A 24,415-nucleotide genomic window follows, 5' to 3' on the forward strand; every position below is an offset into this window, starting at 1 on the left:
CTGCTAATCCCGGTTATTTTTAAAGCATCCAATTTAGTTTCCAAATATCTAAGGATTTTCCCAGGATCTTGTGGTCAGAGAACATACTTTTATGGCTTGAATCCTTTTAAATTTATTAATAATGATTTTATGGTCTAGAATATGCTCCTACTTGGCAAAAATTTCACGTACCCTGGAAAAGAATGTATGTTCTACTATGGTTGGGTGAAGTGTTCTTTAAAGGTCAATTAGGTCAAATTAGTTCATAGTCTTTAATAGTTTTAGTGATTTTGTGGTCACTTGTTCTAGCTGTTTTTATGAGAGACATATTGAAATCTACTACAGTTGTCAGTGTGTCTATTTTTTTTTGTAGTTTTATCAGTTTTTGCTTCATGTGTTTTGAAGCACTGTTATTAGGTACATATGTGTTCAAAATTGCTATGTATTTTTAATGGATTCATACCTTTGATGTTATGAAGTGACCCACTTTATCCTTGGTACTGTTTTATATGCTTTGCAATATTTTTTGCATTCTATTAGCACAGCTACTCCAGCTTTCCTTTAATTAGCATTAGTATGGTAACCCTCCATATGGATCAGTACATCTGCTTCTGCATTTAATCTGTTGCACTAGGTTGTTTTGGATAAAATATTAAAAAAAAAAGAATCCTGCCTCACATATGGTTGAAAAAGAAATGGATATTTTAATACTTTTTTCAAATAATTATTTATATTTTTTATACTATAACAAAAAATAGTAATTATATTTCCTAAATTGTTAGCCACTCTGTGAAATATGAAACCATAACAATAAATGTATCATACATTAAAAGCTGTTGATCTACCTTCCTTCTTGAATTAATGTTTTATATGTGCTTGATTTTATACCACCATGCATTGGTCATTTGGCAAACAATGATTTCATTGAGTTATGAGTTCCTCCACATATTGATACATTTCACTGTACAATATCAATGATATCACAATTGTTAATGTCATTACATATGTTATCAGGAAAAAAAATCTTTAAGCAATGGGAAACTGTCAAACTCATGGTATCAGATACAAATTTTAAAAATTTTTAATATTTTAGACAACTTGAATTATATCATAGAAAAAGGAAGATCTTAACATTATTAAAAAAATACCAGACCCTCTAAAAGGATCTCATTACTCACTACAGGCATTTCTGCGTCACATCTTAAAAAGGGATGCACTACAAATACTGGTGACTCTATCCAACATAAAAATTATTGTTGGAATTATGGTGTGAAAGAACATAGGAAGATAATAATATGCTATTCAGATATTTGTTATATTGCAACTAAATTAAAACTCCATGTCATCCCTACGTAGTTAGGGACTGTGTAGAGATCATGAGGGACTTCTCTGATGACTCAGTTAGTAAACAGTCTGCCTGCACTGCAGGAGACTGCCTGTAATTCACTAGACCCGGATTTGATCCCTGGGTCGAGAAGATTCCCTGGAGAAGGAAATGGCAACCCATTCCAGTGTTCTTGCCTGGGAAGCTCCATGTGCAGAAATTCCTGGCAAGCTACAGTCCATGGGGTCAGAAGAGTCAGACACAACGTAGTGACTAAGCCACCATCAGCTCTAGGGCTCATGGACCCTAGGTGTGCACCGTCCTTGTTTGTTTATTGGCTGCCCCCAGCCATGTGATGGAGATCCCTAGCATCTGTGTGTTCATGTACAAACTGGAAGGTCAAAGTTATGTGAATACATCTCACACTCACTTATTAAAATGACATGTGAATGTGCCTAGCATAAGCTCACTGTAAACGTTCACTTTTTGAGCAGCGAAAAGGGATATTCTTAATTGTTTAAAGTCTTTTTGAGACTGTTTTTAATGAAAGGCAATTCAGTTCTTTCTAAATTCTTATAATCAAAACGAATGACTAACATATAATCCAAACTAATAACCAACATTGTCAAGATGAGTGGATGGAATTCATTTGTAGTTAGCACTGTAATTATGTGTAATTTGGAGCTGTTTTTGTTTGAAAAGAGTACACTTTATTAGGTTGGTAAAATATTCCTCATCTGATTTTATTTATACTATTATTCTTGTTTCTTTGGAAATCCTTTGTTTTCCTTAGACAATCTAAATATTCATTCCAGTATTATCTATAAAGAATTCTAAATAATTGAAGCCTAAAATACAAAGCTTTTCTATTTTAATTTAGATCAACTGGTGTACAATTTTCTGACAGCTTTCTTCACCATCAGTTGCTCTCTTAAAGACAAAGTGTACTTATTAGAACTGAATATTAATGAATAGATTGATGGAACAGTTCAGCTACTGCTGTATGGGGATGGAGTTGGAGTGAGGATGGAGAGCTTATGGATGGGTTCTGGCATTTATTATTCATCTGCTTCCTATGGTAGTAGGAGATGTACCCTATGTATATGCAGGTATAAATACCCCTATTTTGCAAATACAGCTCTTGAAATTCAGAATGTCAACATAATAATGTATCTAATCACAGTTAAACCTGAGATTTGAAATGATCTTATTGACCTCAAAGTTTGAAATGACTAACATTGACTTTAGTGGTTTGCAATCAGACAAATGACAATGACTAAACATTCTCACACTTATCCAGTGTGTGGATATCACAAAGTAACAAAGTGAGGAGTCAAGATTGAAATGCAGCCTGGAGCCCACTGTCCTAAGCCATGCGTTTTAACTTGAAGTTGCCTAAGCTCAGCACAAGGGAGACCTTGTTTTATTTGATTACTGGCAGGGGAGGTGTCACATACTGATTTGCACAGAGAATCCACATAGGTTTACAGCAGACTTGCTACTTACTGCTAGATATTATAGCGTCTTTATGTGTATATGACATAAATGTCATCCATTTGTATAAATATTATACATCATGCTATAAGTTCTTTATGTGCATTTAGGATCTTCAGACTCACTGTTAAAACCTTTTATCGTATATACTAGACCCTGTAATTGAATTTAGGGACGTCCCTGATGTCGCTCCTTTTCTGAGCTCCTTTCACCAACCTTCATGACCAAACCGCATTGAGCAGCCATCCCAGTTTGATATGAGCTGCGGTACCCCCCTAACCGCCCCTGCCCCGCTTCCGAGTGGCCTCCGCGCCCTCGGGTTCTGTCTTCCCGTTTTCTTCCACCCCTGCCGCATCCTTCACCAAGCGTGGTTTTCCGTCCCGACACCCGCACCGCCGGGACAGCTGTTCCCAGTTGACAAGAGATGCAGGCAGGGCAGGGCAGGCTGGGGAGAGCAGCCTCGGAAGCATGTTTGTTTTGTTGCACACAGAGTATCCTCCTCTTCTCTGTGTCCTGACCTCCTCTCCGCCGTACAGTGGGCTTGCGTTTTACAGGACACTCCCACGTCCCTTCATCGTGCTGTTTCAGCGTTCCCCAGTGCCTGTGTGTGTGACACCTATTTATGCTTCTATCATCTTAGACTCATCTTAGAATAGTAGAAACATATGTTTATGTTAGATGTCTGTTTCTCTCACGTTCGATCTCAAGATCCCAAAGGAAAGAGGAAGGATTATTGATTTCATTTCTTATTACTGTGTCCACCACAGGGTAGACACTGTTTTTCTGTTGAATTTCATTAAATTGAAGCTAACAAGCCTACCCCTAGGGATGTACAATCATAGCCTCATTAGTACTCAGCTAAACCAATTAAGTTAACACCCTTGATCAGAGAATAAATCAATGACATTTTCTTAAAACATGACCTATGCTCAGAATGGAACTTGGGAGTTGAAAAAGTGATAGTTATGGCTTCAAAACTAAGTATTTCAAAACAAGTATTTATATTATTGATATTTATGTATCATCACTCAAGCTAACAATGTTTTAAAACCAAAATATAGTGGATTTACAATCTTATTCATTTCTTTGTACAGCAGAATGATCCAGTTATACATATACACACATTTGTATATATTGTTTTCCATTATAATTTATCATAGGATAATACACATTATGAAGTTAGGAGGTCCTAGATGGAGTTATGTGTCATCAGATGGAAGGAGAAGAGTACATTAAGGAAAACTTACATAATCAGTGAAAAATGGAAAAAAAAAATCTTTTCCCAATACCATGCATTTGATTTCCAGCACCAAAGTCCCCTGACAGGCTTAAAAGTGTTTTTAGAATTTGAAAAAAATTTGAGGAACATAAAACTATTCTATGCCACTTACTGACTGCAGGCAGTTTACTTTCTACTGAAGTTTCACTATTAATAGGAAACTGAAGTAGTCTAGAAAAAATATTTGCCAGTGATTACTGTCCTTTCAAGGAGCACTGACCGTATTTTTAAGAACTACTTAAAGGAATACCACAACCGATATTTTCCTGTTCACACTATTTGAAACCTTTTTGTCCCTTGGAAAAAGTGCTCACTGCAATGTTTCAGGTCCCATTTATCTGGCTAAAGCTATTTCTGATGAAGAATCCACTGAGTGGAATTCATGGAGCATTCTCCCTCTGTCTCTCCCAGTTGTCACCGTATCTGTAATAGCAAATTAATTTTTGTCAAAATATCCATTTAAATAGTTTCCTGGGAGAATTATTCATTGTTATTGAAGTGTGCATCAATTTCTTAATTCCAAAATGCAATAGATAGTTGATTATTTTATTAGCCACATTATTACGACTGCCAAAAATGAGATTTCAGAGATCATTTAAATATTAACACTCTTTACAATGACCTTGTTTTACATTTCTTCTTTTTGTTTCCCATTGAAGGATAATTGCTTCAAAATATTGTGTTGGTTTCTGGCATACGTCGGCATGAGTCAGCCATAGGTATACACATGTCCCCTCTGGAGATTCCTTAAAATGACCTTCTTTACTATAGATTGTTTCTTTGTTTCTTGGCTTCCTCATCTGTAAAGAATGAACAGAAATAGAATATGGTAATTCCTGTGGTCCATCAAAGCTATAAAGCTCTGAGTCTCTTAGTCATGCCTTTGCCAAAGTCTAATATGATTCTACAGAACTTCTGTGCGGCTCCCTTTGAGTTTTGATGCACTTGACACTTGCTGACGATTGCTGGTTTAGAGATTTTCTGTGTTTCTGTATTTATTTTTTAAATAAATTTATTTATTTTTAATTGGAGGCTAATTACATGTTTCTATGTTTATTCTAGAGTAGCTAGTTAGTTAATGAAAGTAGTGTTAATCTCTCACTCAAGTCTGACTCTTTGCAACCCCCTGGACTATAGCCCTGCCAGGCTCCTCTGTCCATAGAATTCTCCAGGAAAGAATATTGGAGTGGGTAGCCACTTCTTTCTCCAGGGGGATCTTCCCAACCCAGGTATTGAACCCGGGTCTCCTGCATTGCAGGCAGATTCTTCACCATCTGAGCCACCAGGGAAGCCACCTAGTAATAGAGAGGGTAACTTGTTAAGTGGTTTTGGATCTGACTGTTCTGCCCACCTTACCTATCAGTTGCATTCTTTTCATACCACCTTCCTAAATTTGATCCAGAGCGCTTCTTATCTTCCTGTTTGTAAAAGTGGGGAGGAGAGGAGGACAGGAGAAAGGAAAGTGGGCAGACATGTGGGAAGATTAGGAACCAGAGGATTCACCAGTTTTTAGCTTACTGATGCCATCTACAGTTTTCTGCATGTGTTTTTTTTTTTTAATGTAGATTTATTTTTATTCAGAAATACTTTCATATTCTCTAACTGTTCATCAAAAGTTTAAAAATTCAAAACGGACACAGAAAAATTTACATGGGTCTTAGAAGCTACGTCAAACATGCGAGTTGTAAGAGTGACATTTACACTGTGTAATTTAGCCCTTGTAAGTAATTTTCTTATAATCAAATTATTATGACAGGAACACAGACATACCATATATTACTCTTTAAATTTTTGGTTTACAATATGTTCTTGTCAACGGGACACTTCAAAATGTTTAAACCTGACAGAAAAGCATTTAAAAAAAAAAAGTACCAATGGAAGAAGAAAATATGAGAAACGCACCTGTCCTTTACCTGGTGTGAAGATGGGAAACACTGCACTAAAAACACTCTTAACCCATTCTCCTGGAGAGCTCGTTCTGAATATCTACACTTGGGTCTATTGTTCTTTAAAATCATTTTAGACTTAAAATCAATTCTTTGTTCCCAAGTGAGAAAGAGGCCCACTTCCAATATTCACTTTCATTGATGCCCTCTGCATTTCCTCTAAAGGGGCTGGTTTCTGGGTCAGAGTTAGGCAGGGACCCGCTGTAAGAAGGAAACCCAGTCTCACAGCTAATCTCAGACTCAGTGGTGCAACAGTGAGCGGAACCGCTTTAGGAGCGAACCCGGCATCGGAACCGTCCCTCGGATACCGCTCACTGGGGGAAGGAACCCTGGGTTTGACGTTTCGGAAGCTCGACGTGTTGGAGATGCAGCCTCAGGAAGAAGAGAGGGCTCCTCAGCTAAAGGCGCGGGCCAGTCCTCCTCAGGTCCTCGGCCCCGCGGGGACCAGCCCTTCGCAGTCCCCCTGCCCGCAGGGCGGGGCCTGAAAGGGGCCTGGGGGGCGCGGAGGTGGGGGAGCCGGAGACGGCCGCACGGGGGGCTAGAGGATTGAGGAGAGGAAACCCCGGGCCGTCTTGGACACCACGGTCGCCTCCGGCGGCCCCGCAGGTCTGGGCTGTGGTGTGGGGAGAGGAGGTGAGACTATTAAACCCGTGCCTCCTTTCAACCAAAAGAAAACAAAGCCTCTTCGTGGCTTCTTTTAAACCTGATTTGTTTTTTTAAAAAAGAAAAAGGAAGAGGGTTGTAGGTCTGCGTGTGTTTTTAAATTAATTCCTCAGCTTTCTTTACAGAGCAGACTTCTGTTGAGTGTCCGGTGAGAACTAGAGCCAACGCTGCCCTTTGTGGGAAGCAGAGAGGGTGCCCGCCTGGTCGGGGACCCTCCCCTCTTGTTGAGGGATTCTAGGGACCAGGACGTTGCCTGCCGCTTCTTGCTCTGATGAAGTGGAGCTGCCTCTGGATGGGCAAGACAGCTCACCGTCTGGCCCCATCACACAGTCTGGTGCAGGGACAGTACATCAAACGTTGCTCAGAGCAAATCTGGACAGCAGGCAAGACACGAGCGGGAGGCCCTTGGGCCTGGAGGAAGGACTCCCTCGAGGCACATCCGGGGAGAGCTGGAGTCGGGGCCCCGATGGAGCCGAGCAGTGAGGCGCCTCCACACTGCGTTCCTCTGCTCGCAGTCACCTCTCCCACAGGAAGCGGGGAGAGGGAGCGCAGATCACTAGCGGGGGCCACAGGTTGGGAGATGCAGGGCCCATCCCTGTCATCCTTGTACTGATTAATTCACGAGTTTCCTTCGTTTCCAAAATGTGCTGAGCCCTAGGAATCATGACCTGCTCTGGAGACCCAAGGACAAACCAGAACAGTGAGCAGGAAAGGCATTCTTCTTTTGCAGACAGAAGAGCGGTGAGAGGCTCCAGGGAGGTGACTTCAGAGCTGCACTCAGAGGGTAATAAGGAGCAGGTCTAAGCCTGTAAAGTAGTGGGGTGGGACCAGCCCAGGCAGGAGGAGACCGAGCAGAGACCTCGAGGTGGGACCAGCCTCCCACCTGTCTTCCCCAGAGGCAAAAGTAATCATGAGGCACCGAGTCCATATGGAGAGAAGGTGAAGCAAACACACTGGCCCACAAAGCCACATCGGCACACAGGAGACCGTGTACAGGGCAGCCGGGAACGCCCACCTGTGCAGGTGCTGTCCATGGTATGACTCTGAACACCTATATGGCCTGCTGTGGTTTCAGCGTCATCTGCCCCAAGAAAGCTTTTCGGCTTTCCCTAGGATCCCTGATCCACGCTTTTCTCAGCTTGGCTTGGTCCTGCAGCCATGAAATTAAAAGATTCTTGCTCATTGGAAGAAAATCTGTGATAAACCTAGACAGTGTATTAAAAAGCAGAGATGTCACTTTGCCAACAAAGGTCCGTATAGCCAAAGCTATGGTTTTTTCCATTAGTCATGAACAGATGTGAGAGTTGAACCATAAGGAAAGCTAAGTGCTGAAAAATTGATGCTTTTGAATTGTGGTGCTGGAGAAGACTCTTGAGAGTCTTCCTAAAGTCATTCCTAAAGGAAATAGACACTGATTATTCACTGGAAGGACTGATGCTGAAGCTGAAGCTCCAATACTTTGCAAAGAGCCAACTCATTGGAAAAGACCCTGATGCTGGGAAAAACTGAGGGCAGGAGGAGATGGGGACAACAGAGGATGAGATGGTAGGATAGCATCACTGACTCAATGTACATGGGTTTGAGAAAGCTCCAGGAGATAATGGAGGACAGGGAAGCCTGGCGTGCTGCAATCCGTGAGGTCACAAAGAGTCAGACACAACTGAGTGACTGAGCAGCAAAAGCCACCTATGTGAAATGGGTGGGTGTGAATCTAAGGATTTCACGCTTCTACTCGGTCAGATGAAAAAATCTTGTTTGCTAAATAGTGGATCCCCATGAACTTAGGACATACTCAGAAGATGCAAATTAAATTTGCTCATGGGAAGATTCACAGGTCCTTCTAAATGCTGTTCACACACATCTGAGGTCTTTCAGAGTCTGAAGGTCCCTGTCATTTGAAGCCCTGTTCACAGCATTATTATTGCTTGTATTCAGATCTCTGTCAGGGGCCTTTGTTGAGCTTTTATTAACATATAGTATCTAAAAATCCTATGAAATATTAGATTCTTTTCTTTCCTTAGGCTAGAGAGATCCATCTACTCTCTAATGCATTTTTAGTGACACTAAATTGCCTTAAGGCTTGAAGAGACGAGTCTAAAACTTGTCACTATAAGAAGAAAAATGACCCAGAAATGACACATAATATGTGAAAATCAAAAGGCTAATAAAAGGATTGTGATATTCACAGCAGCCACACATGCATCTCTTAATGATGCCATTGTCTGCAAGGCTGTGCACACCTCTGACGATGTCTTAGGAGGGAGGGGCTGGTTTACACGGACCATCTTGCAGCCTGAAGTCAGTCTGCATGTATTAGGGCCAGGTCTTGCCATCAGTGGAGAATATACAGTTGAGCATCAGAGTTCCTTTCCCCAGTGCAGTATGGCTCATTTATCAAAGAATCAGTAGGCTATCCAGAACAGCTTCTTTTGAAATAGAGGCACGTGATCACAGGCACAGGCTAGCCAGGTGACTGCTGAGGTGGTTTTCGCTCGCCACCCTTGTAGTTTACTCCTAGAGTCTTGCACTGTGGTGGCTGGGTGCACATTTAGTGCGAGGTGCAAGGTGGCTGAATTCATGTCTTTGTCTCCTGTTTGTCGTTTTGTCTCCTGTTTGTGTAGTCATCTGCAAGTATCTGTCTCAGGGATACTGTAAGTGCAGCAAGCTCTGCTGAGGGCAGTGAGGGATTTCAAGGTGAATGAAATGTGAGGCTTTCCCTTGGGGAGCCTTCTCCTGGGAGCTGCCTCTCTCTGGGGCTTCTTTTCCCAGGTTCAGGTTAATATTTCTCCAATGAATTATTGTGTGGAGCAATGAAAGAGCTAAGCTTACCTCAAAGAGAGGGAAAGGAGGAGGGGTAGATCAGGAGAGCACCCAGAATCCCATAGTTTGTGGGGGAACCTTTGGAGCAGGAAGGAATGGGCACCTCTTTGGAGCAGCAGTCTTCAGGACAAACCTGCCTACTTGCCGTTCCCTGAACAAATCACCAACTCTGAAACCAACAGGGCTTTCTATGGTGGGTTTCACTCTAGTACACAGATACTCAATTTGAGGAAAGTGAGAAGATCAAACCAGTCAATCCTAAAGGAAATCAACCCTGAATATTCACTGGAAGGACTGATGCTGAAGCTCTAGCTCCAGTGCTTTGTCCACCTGATGCAAAGAGCCAACACATTGGAAAAGACCCTGATGCCGGGGCAGATTGAGGGCGGGAGGAGAAGGGGACAGTAGAGGTTAAGAGGGTCGGATGGCATCACTGGCTCAGTGGACATGAATCTGAGCAAGCTCCAGGAGTTAGTGAAGGACAGGGAAGCCTGGAGTGCTGGAGTTCATGGGGTCGCAAGAGTCAGACACGACTTAGCGACTGACCAACGACAACAACAAATTAATCATATGGATCTCTTAATACCCAACACAAATTTCAATGTCTGCCCTTTTCAATTTCTTACCTTTTCACTAAAGGCAAAATCATTTTTACCCATAATAATTTATATTTATTTACCTCATTGTCCAGTAGTTGTTTGATGAAGTATCCCTTGCCCCCATTAGCTCAGCAATGCATGCTTATGACTAGCAGGCCACCTCGTGCTAAAAGCCAGACCATAACCAGTTGTGAACCAATGCAGGTAAAAATTGTTATTTTCTCGCTTCTTCTCTTCTGTTTAAAATACAGAATCATTCTGCTTCAACTATTTAACTTAAGAGTTGCCATTTGGATATTTATTATCAATCACTATTTATCTTGAGATTACACAAAATCAGTGTTCTAAATTATTTGTGACAATTTCCAACTATTAACAATTGTCAAAATTGTTTGACAAGCTTAATCCAAGGTGTTCTGAATTCATTTGCCAGTGGGAAGGTACTAATAATTTTTTCTGTTATTTTCTCCTGAGTACTTTCTAGAAAACCAAATTAGTTTTCCTAATGTTATATGTATGCCTTCAAACATAGTAATCATAAAATCTAATCATAAATAAAAGCTTAATTTATTATGCATTTGAAGTGGAAATTGTGCATGGATTTTAAATCGGACTAATTTATGCTCTAGATAAAACCAAAGCAAGAGGTTGAAATAATAAATTAGAAGTTGGGTCATCATCAGTTTCAAGCTCAGCCTTATTCATCACAATGCATAGTTTACCCATCAATGGCTCTGTTTTTCATTACACAGTCAAGAACAGAGGTTGCTTATTAATGATTTTTATTGTTTGAAAGTAGAGAAGCCTCTCTATTTTATCAGTTGTTATTTTCAATCATTTGTCAAAAGGTTTCAGGCCAGAAATTAAGGAATGGATTCTGTACATACTTTGAAGAGATTTCCCCAGAACCCAGATAGAGATTTCTGGACTAGATCTTCTGTGGTACCTTATGGTGATTTTTAGGAAGAATCCTTACCTTGGATAGAAGAGCTTCTTTAATTTTTGTCTGATGAAAATCGGAGGAAGGTATGAACTCTGTTAGGTGTGAGAGTTCTGTCTCAGTGAGTGAGAACAAAGGGGCAATCTAGTAGTAGGATCTTAAAACATTTTAAAATTTAACTTGTAATAAAATCAGAAGTAGTACAATTATTGTAATATAGAAACAAAAGTGTACTTGTGATTCTATTAGCACTCTAAAAATAGCTTTATACTGATTTTTCCTGATACACAGATTCAGATACTCAAAGCTAAGAGTTACCTGGGGTAACAATTTTGTAGAAAATCTTTTTCTTCCCTGTATTGCTATATATTTTGCTCATTTTGTAGAAACATTGCATTCTTTAAAATACATATGGAATAATATAGTCAATCATATTTCTATTAATGGACACTATCATGACTTCTAATAAGCAACTCTGGCCACATTTTCTCCTACTTTGGATAATATATCTGTATTATATTGCCAGAAGTGAGATCTACCAGTCAACATTAACAGGATTCACCAGGAATACCTAAAGGAAGTTGATCAGATGTATGAAAAAGATAGATACTTTGTTGGGGTGGAGTGCACCCATTAGAACTATGAATGACAGGCTTTGGAACTGAAGTAAGTGGATGCTGGGGGAAACAATAATATTATTTTCCTTCCTTTATGTTTGATCATGCCCAAAATATCGTGTGAGACACTAGCACACCAGTTTGAGAGGATCAAAAAAATATTGACACATTCTTAAATCCCAGCGCTCCCTAACCTATTATTAATCACACTGCTTGGTTTATTTTGCTCACAGTACTTATGATAGTTTCATTTTCTTCTTATTTCATTTATTTATTTTTGTCCTCCTTTAACTAGATTGCTAACCCCATGAGACTTTGTCAATCACAATTTCTGTATCTTTGGTACCTGGAGTAGTGTGGCACATAGATATTCAATAAAAATGTATTGAAAGAATGATGAAAAGTATGAGAACTGAAATTTAGGTAAATAAGGAGAACTGAACACTGGGACCTGGCATAGAGAACAGAGAGAGAGAACAGTTGTTTTCAAACCAAAAATTTAGATTTTTTTTAAAATTCAGTCTGTTTCCAGAAGTCTAAACAATGACCAAATGAAATTATGAAGGGATGTGTCTAAAAAGTATAGCTATTTTAAATAACTGCTGTACCCAGACACTGAAAATTAGAATTATGTCTCCATTTTGTTTTTCCACTTTTTACTTTAAAAAGATAATACATATTATGTCCTTATTTTGCAGCATTTCTCAAAATTACTTCCATAGAATTCTAGTTGCCCTGGATACTTTGTGTGAAAGGGCTTCCTAATCAGATAAATTTGGAAAATTCTACATATTTTAAATTTTCTTAAGTAGGCGAAGCACATTTTGCATATTAAATTTTAGTAAGCTGAGAGTCCTCTTTGGACAAGAAAGATGCTGAATTGTGTCTAATCCAGAACTTTTCACATTGATTTGACCCTGATTTGATGATTTTTATAGACATTTGTGATGATCCCACGATGTTAAAGTGTGAGAGATGCTCTTATGTTACTGGAATAATGTCCACTATAATGTTGCAGACAGGAATTTTTTTCCATAAGCAAGAAAAGACAGAATTTGTTTAATTTTTTTATTATCTTTTACCTATTAATAACTTTACATATTACATGGGCAACTATTCACATTTTCTCTAAAAGACCATCTTTCATTCCCATTTTGTCAACGTCAAATGGAGGATACAGGCAGAGTTTCCTCTTGTAACAACAGGCTTGTAGGATTATAAAGCAACACTGCACTCAGTTCAGTGCCAGAAAGCAGACTTAGAAGAAGGGACCGGATGTGCTCAGACCTGGGGCATGCCTCTTGCATTTCCTCATGCACCTGTTGAGTTGTGATGCTGCGATCACATTCCGTTACTGCTCGCAGCCTTAAGGCTTCATGCTTCCTGTGGCAGCTCTGGAGCCAAAGCAGTTTTTCATCTGACTCTAGGCCGGATGGGTCGCTTTTTTCTAAAGCAAAGTATCTTTTCCTGTAAGATGCATTTCTGAAATATAATAGCACCAGCCTTCTGAATATAATTAATATATTACAGTGGTAACAAATTCTTTGCATGCATGTGTGCTCATTCACTTCAGTTGTGTCCATCTCTGTGCGACCCCATGGACTGTAGCCCACCAGACTCCTCTGTCCTTGGAATTCTCCAGGCAAGAATGCTGGAGTGGGTTGTCATGCCTTCCTCCAGGGGATTTTCCCAACCTAGAGACTGAACCTGCGTCTCCTGAAGTTCCTGCGTTGCAGGCAGATTCTTTACTGCTGAGCCCCTAGGGAAGCCCCAACTAATTCTTTACTGAGACTTTTTTTTCCCTTTTCTTTCATTGGAAGCAAGTTCTATGAGGATGATAAGAATACTTAACTTGAAAAGTATCTTTAAAAAAATTTTAAGCATACATTACTGTTGACTAAGCTACAATGATGAATAGCAGATCTCTAGAAATTATTTATCTTACTTAACTTAATCTTTATGCCTTTGAATTAATAACTTCCCATTTTCCCTCGACCCCACTAGCCTCTGGTCATCACCCTTCCAGTTTTTGATTTTATAAATTTTACTATATTTGACACCTCATATGAATGGAATGCTAGAGCCATTGTCTTTTTGTATACTGAGCCATTTCTTAACCTGGGCTGTTTCAGTCTTTTTTTTTTTTTCTTCTGGTAGGATGTTTATCCACGTTGAAGGACATCCAGCTTTGTTTTGATTCCAGGGTTTCCTTCTTTCAGATGCATTTCTTACTTAGCTTCAACACCTGGTTCTGCCATGTCTGTTATTGTTAATTTTAGAGAAGATACCTTAAGGATTATGTATTTATTTAAGAGAAGTTGGCAAAATGGGAATTTGAACCCAAGTCTTGTGCTGCATTAAAGGGTTTATCTGTGGATAATTGCTAATGGGTCACTTAATGTTGTTATATTATTTTGATGGCATTACATGGTAGCAGCACTGTGATGGTTTTTTTAAAGACATCTTCCATGAGTAATCCGGGTTGTTTTTGGTTTTGTAATTTCTCAGGGTTGGTGCAAATGTACAGTTCTCCTGTGAGGACAATTACGTGCTCCAGGGATCCAAGAGCATAACGTGTCAGAGAGTCACCGAGACCCTGGCTGCGTGGAGTGACCACCGGCCGATCTGCAGAGGTGAGTCGGGGTGGTCACGTCTGCCCAGATTCTCTTTCCTTATAGCTGAATACACAAGAAGATCCAAATGCAAAGCCCAGTGTATAGACAGCAAAACTTGGTGATGATTTATGCTTTCATGGTTTTGTTGGTTAACAAGAAATATTTTTTTTTTGAAATTTTTTAGGAGACAAACATTTCCAAGGATATTTGTGTTTTTTAAATTTTAGGAAATACATGAGCAAACCTAATCATTCAAACACATTCTATATAACTTGGTATCCATCTATCTATACACACAGCTTGCACATGTATGAAAATATGTTATATAACTAGATGCTTTGGAAAATAGAATGCAAGTCCCTGTAAATCTAAAAATGTTTCACTTTGCAATAGCAGTGAAGTTAATTTTTTGAATTTTGGTAGTATCAGTGTTAGGAAGTTTGTTAGCATGATCTGAAGCCATCATTTTATTATTAAACTAATCTTGGACATAGAACAAAATGTTGCATTATCATCTTCTTTAGTGAGGTCAAATATTTGTTGCATCTATGAAATATGTGAAAAATCCTACCAGAATTATAGAAGCCATAGTGAAACCAGCAAAAAACTGTTTTGGATATTCTACTAAGGAAGAATTAATAAAATTAAAAGAAAAGCTAGCTTTCTTTTTGTTTTGTTTGCATTGTGGCCATCAAATAATTTATACAAGGTGGTAGTTTTAAAGGAAGAAGAAAAAAAGTACTAAGTTGAACAAGGAATAAAAGGGGAAGTTTCATATGTAACAATATATTTCCCCTTGTTGTAGTCTTTTTCAGATGAATGGATTTATAAATTTTTATTTAAAATGTTTTGGCTGTAAAAGTGAACCATGTCAGTTACATCCTGTGAAATGAGGCAGTTGTGAAATACGTGGCTAGTTTCATCAAAGCTAAGATACTAGATTGCCTGGTCTACTATAGGGTGCCCTCACCTTTTCACATGGAGCAGCACACGTCTGTAGCATCTGGCACCCCGAGGGCAGAGTGGGTGTGTGGTCCGCCTGCAGGTGACCCTTCCCCGTGAAATGCTTCCTTTCCTGGAGGAGCACCCGCTCTCGTCAGGAGGAGTGTGTGGCTGTGCCCTCCCCTGTTGTCACGACTACCTGTGCACTAATATTTACTGATGCGACATCATTAGGCTTCCAAAGGAACTCTAGCAAAACCCGTGTTCCCACCACACAGCAATAATGCTCATTCTCCCAGTGACAAATGAGCACCAAGCCTCAGGTATTAGCCTTCCCCCTAGGGGGGAAAAATGTGCTTTCATTTTTTGTTTTTCTTGCTTTTCTACATCAGGAACATACGGCATTATTTTAAAAGCCCACGCTAGACAAAGCTAGTAAATGTGCATCTGTTTCAAATTGATATTATAAGTAACATAAAGGGACTATTGAGTGGGATATTATTTGATTCTTACCTTATTTATTAATTCAGAAGTTTTCCTTGTACCCTCTTTGGGCCAAATCTCATCTAGACTCCAAACACTTTCTCAGCATGCTGGCCCCTAACTGTCCCGACCTGGTACCAAACACTCAGAGGCGCTTGTCTCAGCCGACGGCTGCTCCAGCCAGGCTAAGGGCAGGACCGTTCCTCCATCCCCGCAGACTCTCACAGTCGACTTTATCATATTTGAGAAGAGATCTTCTTCCACAGGCTGTTTGTCTGTTGTGTGACTCCTGCTCTGGTTTCCCGTGGACAGCGTCTCCCCTCTCTCCAGCACCCACTTCTCTCATTCACACTCAGGTTTATCCATCTCTTCCCCTCCACCCCGACTCCCAGTTGATGACTCAGCTGTTTTGCTTCAATTAGATGTACCTTCTTTTTCATGGACTAATTTTTAGTTTATTTCCTCTTGTTACTTGTAACTCTCTGCAATAATGAGCTATAGCAGTTGGAAATAATTGTTAAGAAAGTGTTTTCTTATAGGATATGTATTTTAAATCTATATACTGGAGCAGACTGTGTCTGGGGAACAATAAAAATATCTTTAAAGACACAGTTTTAAAGAAATCTGTATTTTAGAGCACTTAGAGTAGTAAGACATTAAATAAATCTTAAATCAAAAGTCCTGAAATCTCCTAAATAGAAGAATTTGACATAAACTGTTTAGGATAAGATGATAACAATTAGGTGACTTAAAAGAAAAATATACTTCAAGAGAAACTTAAAACAAATGGAGGTGAATTTTTCTTCCATATAGAATTAAGATATAGGCAGTATAGGACAAGGATGGGCAGGTCTGTTTCAGAGATGGAAACGTCCTCAAGTCTCACTCTGTCCTCCCTCTGGTCAGACCTCCATCCTCATGGTCCAAGGTGGCATCCAAACTCCAGGCGACAGGATGGAGGAGTTTAGGAGGGAGTCTGCAAAAACTATCACACGCATTCCTTCTCAGTCCAATTGTCCAAAATCCAGCCAGATAGTCTCACCTTGTTGTGAGACTTAGAAACATTATATATATATTCTGGGTGGTTATGTATATAGCAAACAATTATACTTCTATGAAAGAAAAGGAGCATAGCTATTAAGAGAATCTTTGCCATCAGGGTGTATTTCTATAAGAAGGAAAGATGGAGTCAATCACTCAAAATATGAAATTTTTTTTCTACCCTGTATCATCTGCAGCTTTTCATGAGTGGAGTGTGTAGATAAATTAAGGAATCAATCATCTCTCTCTCATGTCCCTTGGTATTTTTGTACCAGTGTAGGATTATATTTGTAAGCAATATGGATGAGAAGAGGTGTGTGTCTGTGCATATCCTGCTTTCTGGACTAGAAAGGGCTCATCTGTGAGTCTTATGGTTAGGCAGGGAAACTGTCCTCCACACTCAGCTCCCTTTCTCTGCCCTGTCCTCACCTCCTGGCCACACAACCTTCTCCCAGAATGTCAACTTCCTTCTGCAAAGCCAGCAGGAACATCCCTCCCTCTAGTCTGGATGACAGTCTTCTATTTATCAAGTAGTCACCAAGTACCATGACCTAATCAGGTACACATACAGATGGATGGCCAAGTGCTTCAGTGCATCTTAGGCTGACCCTATAGAGGACCACTTCAAGGAACCTCTAGAGCAGGGCTGTCAGCTAGAAATAAAATGCAAGCCACTGATCTAATTTTAGGGATCTCAAATCTGTTGATTTGTGACAACCTAGAGGGGTGGGATGGAGGTTCAAGAGGGAGAGAAAATATATATACCTATGGCTGATTCCTGTTGATGTATGACAGAAACCAATGCAATATTGTAAAGCAATTATCCTCCAATTAAAAATAAATATATATATTTTTTAAGTATCTAGTAGCCAGATTGGAAAAGAAGCAGGTGCAGTTAATTTTAAGAATATTATTTAACCCTAAACATTCCAAGTATTTTTAATGTACAGTCAAAAAGACTCTAAGGGGATACCTTTTTCCCCCCCTTTTTTATTCATACTCTGTCTTGGAAATCCAGTGTGCATTTTGCGCTCACGGCTCAGACCAGCATCATTTCAAGCTCTCAATCGTCAGATGTGCTGGTGGCTACCACGGACAGCGCCACGCTCACTGTTGCTCTCAGCCCAGTCGGATTTTCTCAGCTCTCCACACCCTTGCTGGTGTAAAGGGCAGAACTGGTCTCTTTGAGTCACAAGCAGTTTCCTGCCTGGTGTCCCTCATTTCTTCTATGAAAACCCATCCATTTTCCAAGTTGGCAATGTTTAGGAATCCTGCATCTGTCATCATCCCCTCCTTTAAATAGTGTCTCTATTGGCTTTTAATGACTGATTACCCAACTAAAGAAGAGCTGAGAAACCTTTTTTGAAGTGGAGATTTTATGACTATTCTCTAAAGATGGCTTTAGCTGTCTAAAATGTAGGGGGAAATGGATAACATGAAGCATAATGCTATTTCATGCTACATGAAACAGAATACAGGAGTATTTACTTAGCTATCCGTAGGTTCCAAACCCCAAGGGCAATTTTTCAAGTTCATCTTCCCCTCTGTGCTACTGCCATAATACATTGTAAGTCAGAGGTGAGCAGTACAGTTTGGGTATTCCTGATGCACTCTGAGCTTTTAAAGCAGCCCTCATATTGATCATCTCAGCCACATGTTCTAAATTCAACCATCTATCAAATGCAATAAAATGCCCCTGGTCTGAGCACTGCACACATTATGAGATTTCAGATCAGTCAATTAAGGAAAGGCTGATTCTCAAGGTTCCGATCTTCACGAAGGGTCTCTAACTCTTAAGTAATTATCGTGCCTTCTCCATGGGAGGATTATCAGATAGAAGCATTTGATAGATTGCAGTGAGTCAGGAGAGATCTTTCACATCTGGACACTGGGTCCTAAGCCAATGCTTACATTAGCTAATTAGCCCTGAGGATGGGGGATGTTACCTTTTCTTCCTGTTAGCACACAGATGAACGGTTGCCATAGCTCAGTAATTATGCAAGTGATTTTGTTTGAAATTATACTTACTGCATTTGGGGATATGAAAACAACCATTATGATTTTTCACAGGGTAAAATACTATGAGCTGTTTGAAACTGTATAAGTATCTTTAACTGGCAATAAATTTTTTTTAAATAAGCAAGCAAAATAGAGAAGAAGAGGATGTACTTGTATTTTTTAAGTAAAATGTTTCAGCTGGCATTTATTCCATCAGTGTTTAAGCGGGGTATATAGGGAGAATTTCTTTTAATGCTAATGAACGTTGATCTGTGGAATTAATATTTTTAGTTGCCCTCCGAGCTGACAAGGCGCATTAGAAAAGTGAAGTGGTTTTTGCAATTGTAACTGTGGTTACATGGAAGCCAGTTAGAGTCACAGAATAAAGCTACTCTTATCTCAGGATTCCAAGTCAGGTTAGCCCAGCAGTATCCTTAACTTATTAACTTGTCACTTACTGAGAACTTTACAGTGTATTCTTCCCTACTCATATGTTCTGTCCATACAGAAATGACCTTTTAAATAGTAGTGAAAAGACCATTTATACCTGAAAGATGACTTCATTCTACCAGACTAAGGGTCCAGAGCCAATTTGAAGACTGTATTTTAATACTGATTATTATGTCAGGTAGCTATGAACCCAGAGATCTAAAGAAACATACACTTTAAAGGGGGAAAAAAATCTTCTTTGTCATAGATATAAAAAAATCTATGCACTCTGAACTTTTAAAGCAGCCCTTATATTGCTTATCTTATCCACATGTTCTAAATTCAACCATCTATCAAATGCAATAAAATGCCTATGGTCTGAGCACTGCACACATTATGAGATTTCAGACCAGTCAATTAAGGAAGGAATTGATCTTAATTGAGAGCTCTTAGGATTTACTCTAAGAATTTTCATATATAACAGACTTTGGTATTTAGTACATTTATCACATTGTATACTACATTCCTAGCACTGATTTGTCTCATAACTAGAGCTTTGTACCATCTGACTACCTTCTTCCAATCCTCCCCTTCACAGTTCCCCACCCCCGAGTAACCATGAATCTCATCTACTTTTTTATGAGTTTGTTTGTGAAGTGTAATTGCCTAAAACATCATGTTAATTCCTGTTACCCAACATAGTGATTCCATATTTCTATACAGTGCAAAATGATCATGACAATAAGTCTAGTTACCATACATCACTGTAAAAAGACATTATATTATTATTGGCTATATTCCCTAAGCCACGACTCATTTATTTGATGACTGGAATTTTGTACCTCTTGATTTCTCACACTTTTAACTTTTACTTTAATTCCAGTGAATGTGGATAAATTTCTGTTTTCACTTCTAGACTTCTAAGGATTTGTACTCTTTACTTGAATGTCACCTGGGAGAAAAACATGTTTTTCCTTATTTCTTATTAAGTTACTGAGAATAACAAAGTCGCATATTTTTATGCCACTGCTCTGAAATTCACCTGACATAAAATGCCTTGGAAGCCTTGGTGGCTCCAAGCATCTGCCTGCAATGTGGGAGACCCGGCTTTGACCCCTGGGTCAGGAAGATCCCCTGGAGAAGGAAATGGCAACCCACTCCAGTACTCTTGCCTGGAAAATCCCATGAATGGAGGAGCCTGGCAGGTTACAGTCCATGGGGTCCCAAAGAGTCGGACGTGACTGAGCAACTTCACTTTCACTTTCTTTAATGCTCCTGGCACAGGCCTGGGGCGTTTCTGACATCCCCCCTGCAATTGTTGTCTTCCTTCTGCCTGGAATGCTTCTCCCCCAGACCTCCAGGTCGCTTTCCATCCCGCACTCACCATCAGATGTCATCTCATCCAAACCCTTCTGTACCCACCCTCTTCCGGATGCTCTGTGAACCCTGATTCTGCCTTCAGGCAGAGGTCGAGTGTCCTCCTGACGTTAGACATTCGTGTGGTTAATCCCCTGATGAAGGCACAGAACTTAATTTTGTTCTTTCTTTGCTGTGTCTTCTATGATGGAAACAGCACCCAAATCTCAGGAAGCATTCACTGTGTATTTGTTTGATTACCTGTACTATGGTGTTGTACTTACATTCTTTCCTTCAATCCTTACAAAAATCATGGATGAAGTTATGATTATTATAATAAGTGGATAACCTGAGAGGCTTAAAATGAAATAACTTAAGATAACACATCTGATAGCTTCATAAACCAGATCTGGAACTCAGGAGTGATTCAGAAAAGCAAGCTGTTAACCTCTGACATGCTTTCTCCATTTTGGCTGAGTCTGGATATAGACATAAAATTGGTGGTTTTCTTTTAAATCCTACAAGAATCACACTATCCAATATAATTCTTAATTTGCTTTTAAAAAGCTTCCGAGTCCAAATATCCTATTAATTTAAGTTTAGTCAGTTAGAATATTCTTCTCTTCAATTTAATTTCATTAAGTAGTTACTATAGAATGGCAAAGATTCCCGGAACTGATTGTACATAAATAGATAAATTACTACTTAAAGTTGCATAAGATAAGTCATGTGAAACAAAATGCATGTTACACTTAACAAACACTTGGTGACTAATGGATAAATAGCACATTTGGCATTCAAAACTGGCAAGTTTTTTTTTCCCTTTCCACTTTCCTTCTTTATATATTTCCCGTGATCATTTTGTAAATTCTAGTTTAATTTTAAAAACACATAAGATACAAGTAAAATTTGAGTTTACAAATTTAGAACCCTGTCACATAAGTAATATTAACTGTACATTAAATCATAGTTATTATCAAAGAACATCTATTAAGCATTTTTAAGATTTTGTGCAAATTACATTAGGTGTTATATTTCCAAAAAGATTCTGACACAGGGGAATGCCTTTGCAGGAGCAGAAAGTGGTGAGTGTGTACTCAACTCTTTAACGTGTAAATGTGTGTATACATTTCCATTATGGGAATGTATTTATACATTGCTGTAAAGACTTGCTTGACACTAGCATATTGTAATTACCTAATTATTTGCTTAATTAAATACTTTGTTGACTAATTGAATATGTGTTTAGCACAGAAGCAACTGTTCGGGAAGTAGGTCCTGGTCTCTCCAAGGACACAGTGAGATCGCTCATCACAGTCAGAGCAGGTCGCTAAGCCTTCTAGTGTCTGAGCAGTTGCGCGGCCCTTCTGGGGAGGAGCTAGCGGAGGCCAGGAGTGGGGAGAGGCAGGCACAGGGGAGAGCTTCAGAGTCAAACCATACAGCCTTCGGATCATCAGTCCAGTGTGTACTCACAGCAGACAAACTGCAGCTTGCGAAGCGCATGGATGTGGTTGGTAGATAAACTGAGCCCCTCTGCCTGCTCTCTGCAGAAGGGACTTCACAGGGCCTGGACGCCCTTACCATCCTAACTGTGACCCTCGGGCCGGTGGCAGAAACTCCCTCCACAATCATTCCCAGAGCTTACAAATTTAGAGCACTGTCACATAAGTAACATTAACTGTACATTGATTAGATCATGGTTATTATCAAAGAACATTTATTAAGCACTTTTAAGGTTTGCTTAAAACTCTGGCCTGCTGATGTTCACTCGCGGATACGCTGCAATGCAGCTCTAGTCTTGGTTCATCTCTCATCTCTATGGCTGAGCTGTGTTCTTCTCTGGCTCTTCTTATCCTTCTGAAAGACTGGCTGTTTGATAAACATGACAGACAGTGAAGGCAATGGAAGACAATTAGCCTTACGGTGCTGGAAGCTGATGGAGGAGGAAGAAGAGGGGAGTGACAGGGCAGGAGTGGCGTTCGCTCTCCTCCCCCCTCTCAGCAGCTCAGGGAAATCACAGCTTAGTCTGAGCCTTTCTGCCGCAGAACCAGAGGATAGAGAGAAACCCCAGACAGGGCATCTGCAGGAGATGTAGAAGGGAATGTCCACTCTGCACTTCAGCTTCTGTGCAGACTTGGAGAATGGCTCATAGAGATCATGGTAACTCAAGACACGTTATTATTATCTGATGGAGACTCTACACATGGGCAGTTGAACTTCGAGTTGTCATCAGTAGCAAATCTGGTGGTTGTGACTAGTAGCAAAGCCTTGATACAAGAAAATAATACCTAATGAATTGTAATTGGTATGATGATGATAGGATCATCACATGATGAAGAGGCAGATAATTAGAATGTCGACAACTTAAAAAATTAAATCAAAGACTGGGGTACTAGCTAAAAGTTTCAACAATTCCCCAAGAAAGAGGATTAGAACTAAATACTTAGGCTATCAGTATACTCCAAAACTACAGCAACAAGTATCTATGGAGGTAACTATTAAATACCAGGAATTGCTCTAATTGTTGAGATTACACATAGCAAGGGGAACAAAACAAAACAAAATCCCTGCCATGAGTATTCTCACATATTTCATTTCAGCTGATTGTTTTGATGGCTTGATTAAAAGAGTAGAAAAAAAATTCAAAAGTTAATTTATTAGGAAAGTGTACTGCAAAAACACGGACAGTTCTAAGAAAAAGGAAAAAAATGCATATTAATTTGACAACTTTCGGTGAGAAATACTTCTGAAGGGACTGGATTCACAACTTGCTCTGTATGAAACACAATACCATCTATGCAGGAAAGTATAGAAAATGTGCTGATTTCCCATGAATATTTTACTGTTATCTCTCTAAAAATATAATCACTGATAATCCTATCTCCCCAAGCAGTGGGTAAGATGAATTTCATGAAGATGAATTTCATAAGTCAAGTTAGAGGTCAGGCTTCAAAGCAGACAACTGGGACCCATGGCCATTGACGGGCTGTCAGATCTGGTGAACTTTCCAGCAGAGTGGCAGCTGGGGCTAATGACTGGAGGAGTACAGATTGTCAGCGGGAATGTAGCACATTAGTTCCCCACAGTACACATTCTTCAGATGAGTTTGTCTGTCTTCAAGTTTGAAATGCTTAGAATAGCACTTAGATAATATTAGCTCAAAATTAGTCAACAGATATTTCTTTTACTGCACTACATTGTGTTTGTCAGCTCTTCAGTATGAAATTTCACAAAGTAGGAAGGTGTAACACAAAGGTATGTTGGCTCAGATTTTATTGTTAACTATTTTTCTCAGGTTTTACTAATTAATACCAGCAATATCGTTGTTGCTGTTTAGTCATTCAGTCATGTCTTACTCTTTCCTACCCCATCATGGACTGTGGCCCACCAGGTTCCTCTGACCATGGGATTTCCCAGGCAAGAACACTGGAGTGGGTTGCCGTTTCCTTCTCCAACTGGTAATATTAGAGTACTTTAAGAAAATTGTGGATCCAAAGTTCATGATCCTCTCAAGAACACACTCCTGAAAGTAGACTCCTTGGGGAGTGAAATGGTACAGTGCAAGTGTATGTGTTTGTGGTCACTGCTTTACCAGAAGACTTTGGATCCAGGACACACCCACTGGGCTTTGGAAACCAAATCACCTCCTATCCGTATTGATGAACTGCATGCATGCATGCTAAGTTGCTTCAGTCGTGTCCGACTCTGTGCGACCCCATGGACAGCAGCCCACCAGGCTCCCCCATCCATGGGATTATCCCGGAGTGGGTTGCCATTTCCTTCTCCAGTATTGATGAAAAGGTGGTGTTCATTTGAAAGCAAGTGCCAATATTTTGAAAGATAGCTTTCATGTTTTTGTTAATCTGTGTCTAGTAGGTTAGTTCTTAGCT

The 24,415-nt window shown here is 39.8% G+C and overlaps 1 protein-coding gene across 1 annotated transcript in view; it reads left to right on the forward strand.

The window, feature by feature from the left end:
- CSMD1 (CUB and Sushi multiple domains 1) overlaps positions 1 to 24,415 on the forward strand; it is a 1,985,846-nt gene that overhangs the window by 1,440,390 nt on the left and 521,041 nt on the right. Inside the window, exon 9 of the mRNA XM_070460176.1 lies at positions 14,170 to 14,294. Within this exon, the coding sequence (XP_070316277.1) occupies positions 14,170 to 14,294 (125 nt within the window). The remainder of the gene's footprint in view (positions 1 to 14,169; positions 14,295 to 24,415) is intronic.

The sequence above is a fragment of the Odocoileus virginianus genome, chromosome 32, assembly GCF_023699985.2.
Source record: "Odocoileus virginianus isolate 20LAN1187 ecotype Illinois chromosome 32, Ovbor_1.2, whole genome shotgun sequence".
Taxonomy (NCBI): domain Eukaryota; kingdom Metazoa; phylum Chordata; class Mammalia; order Artiodactyla; family Cervidae; genus Odocoileus; species Odocoileus virginianus.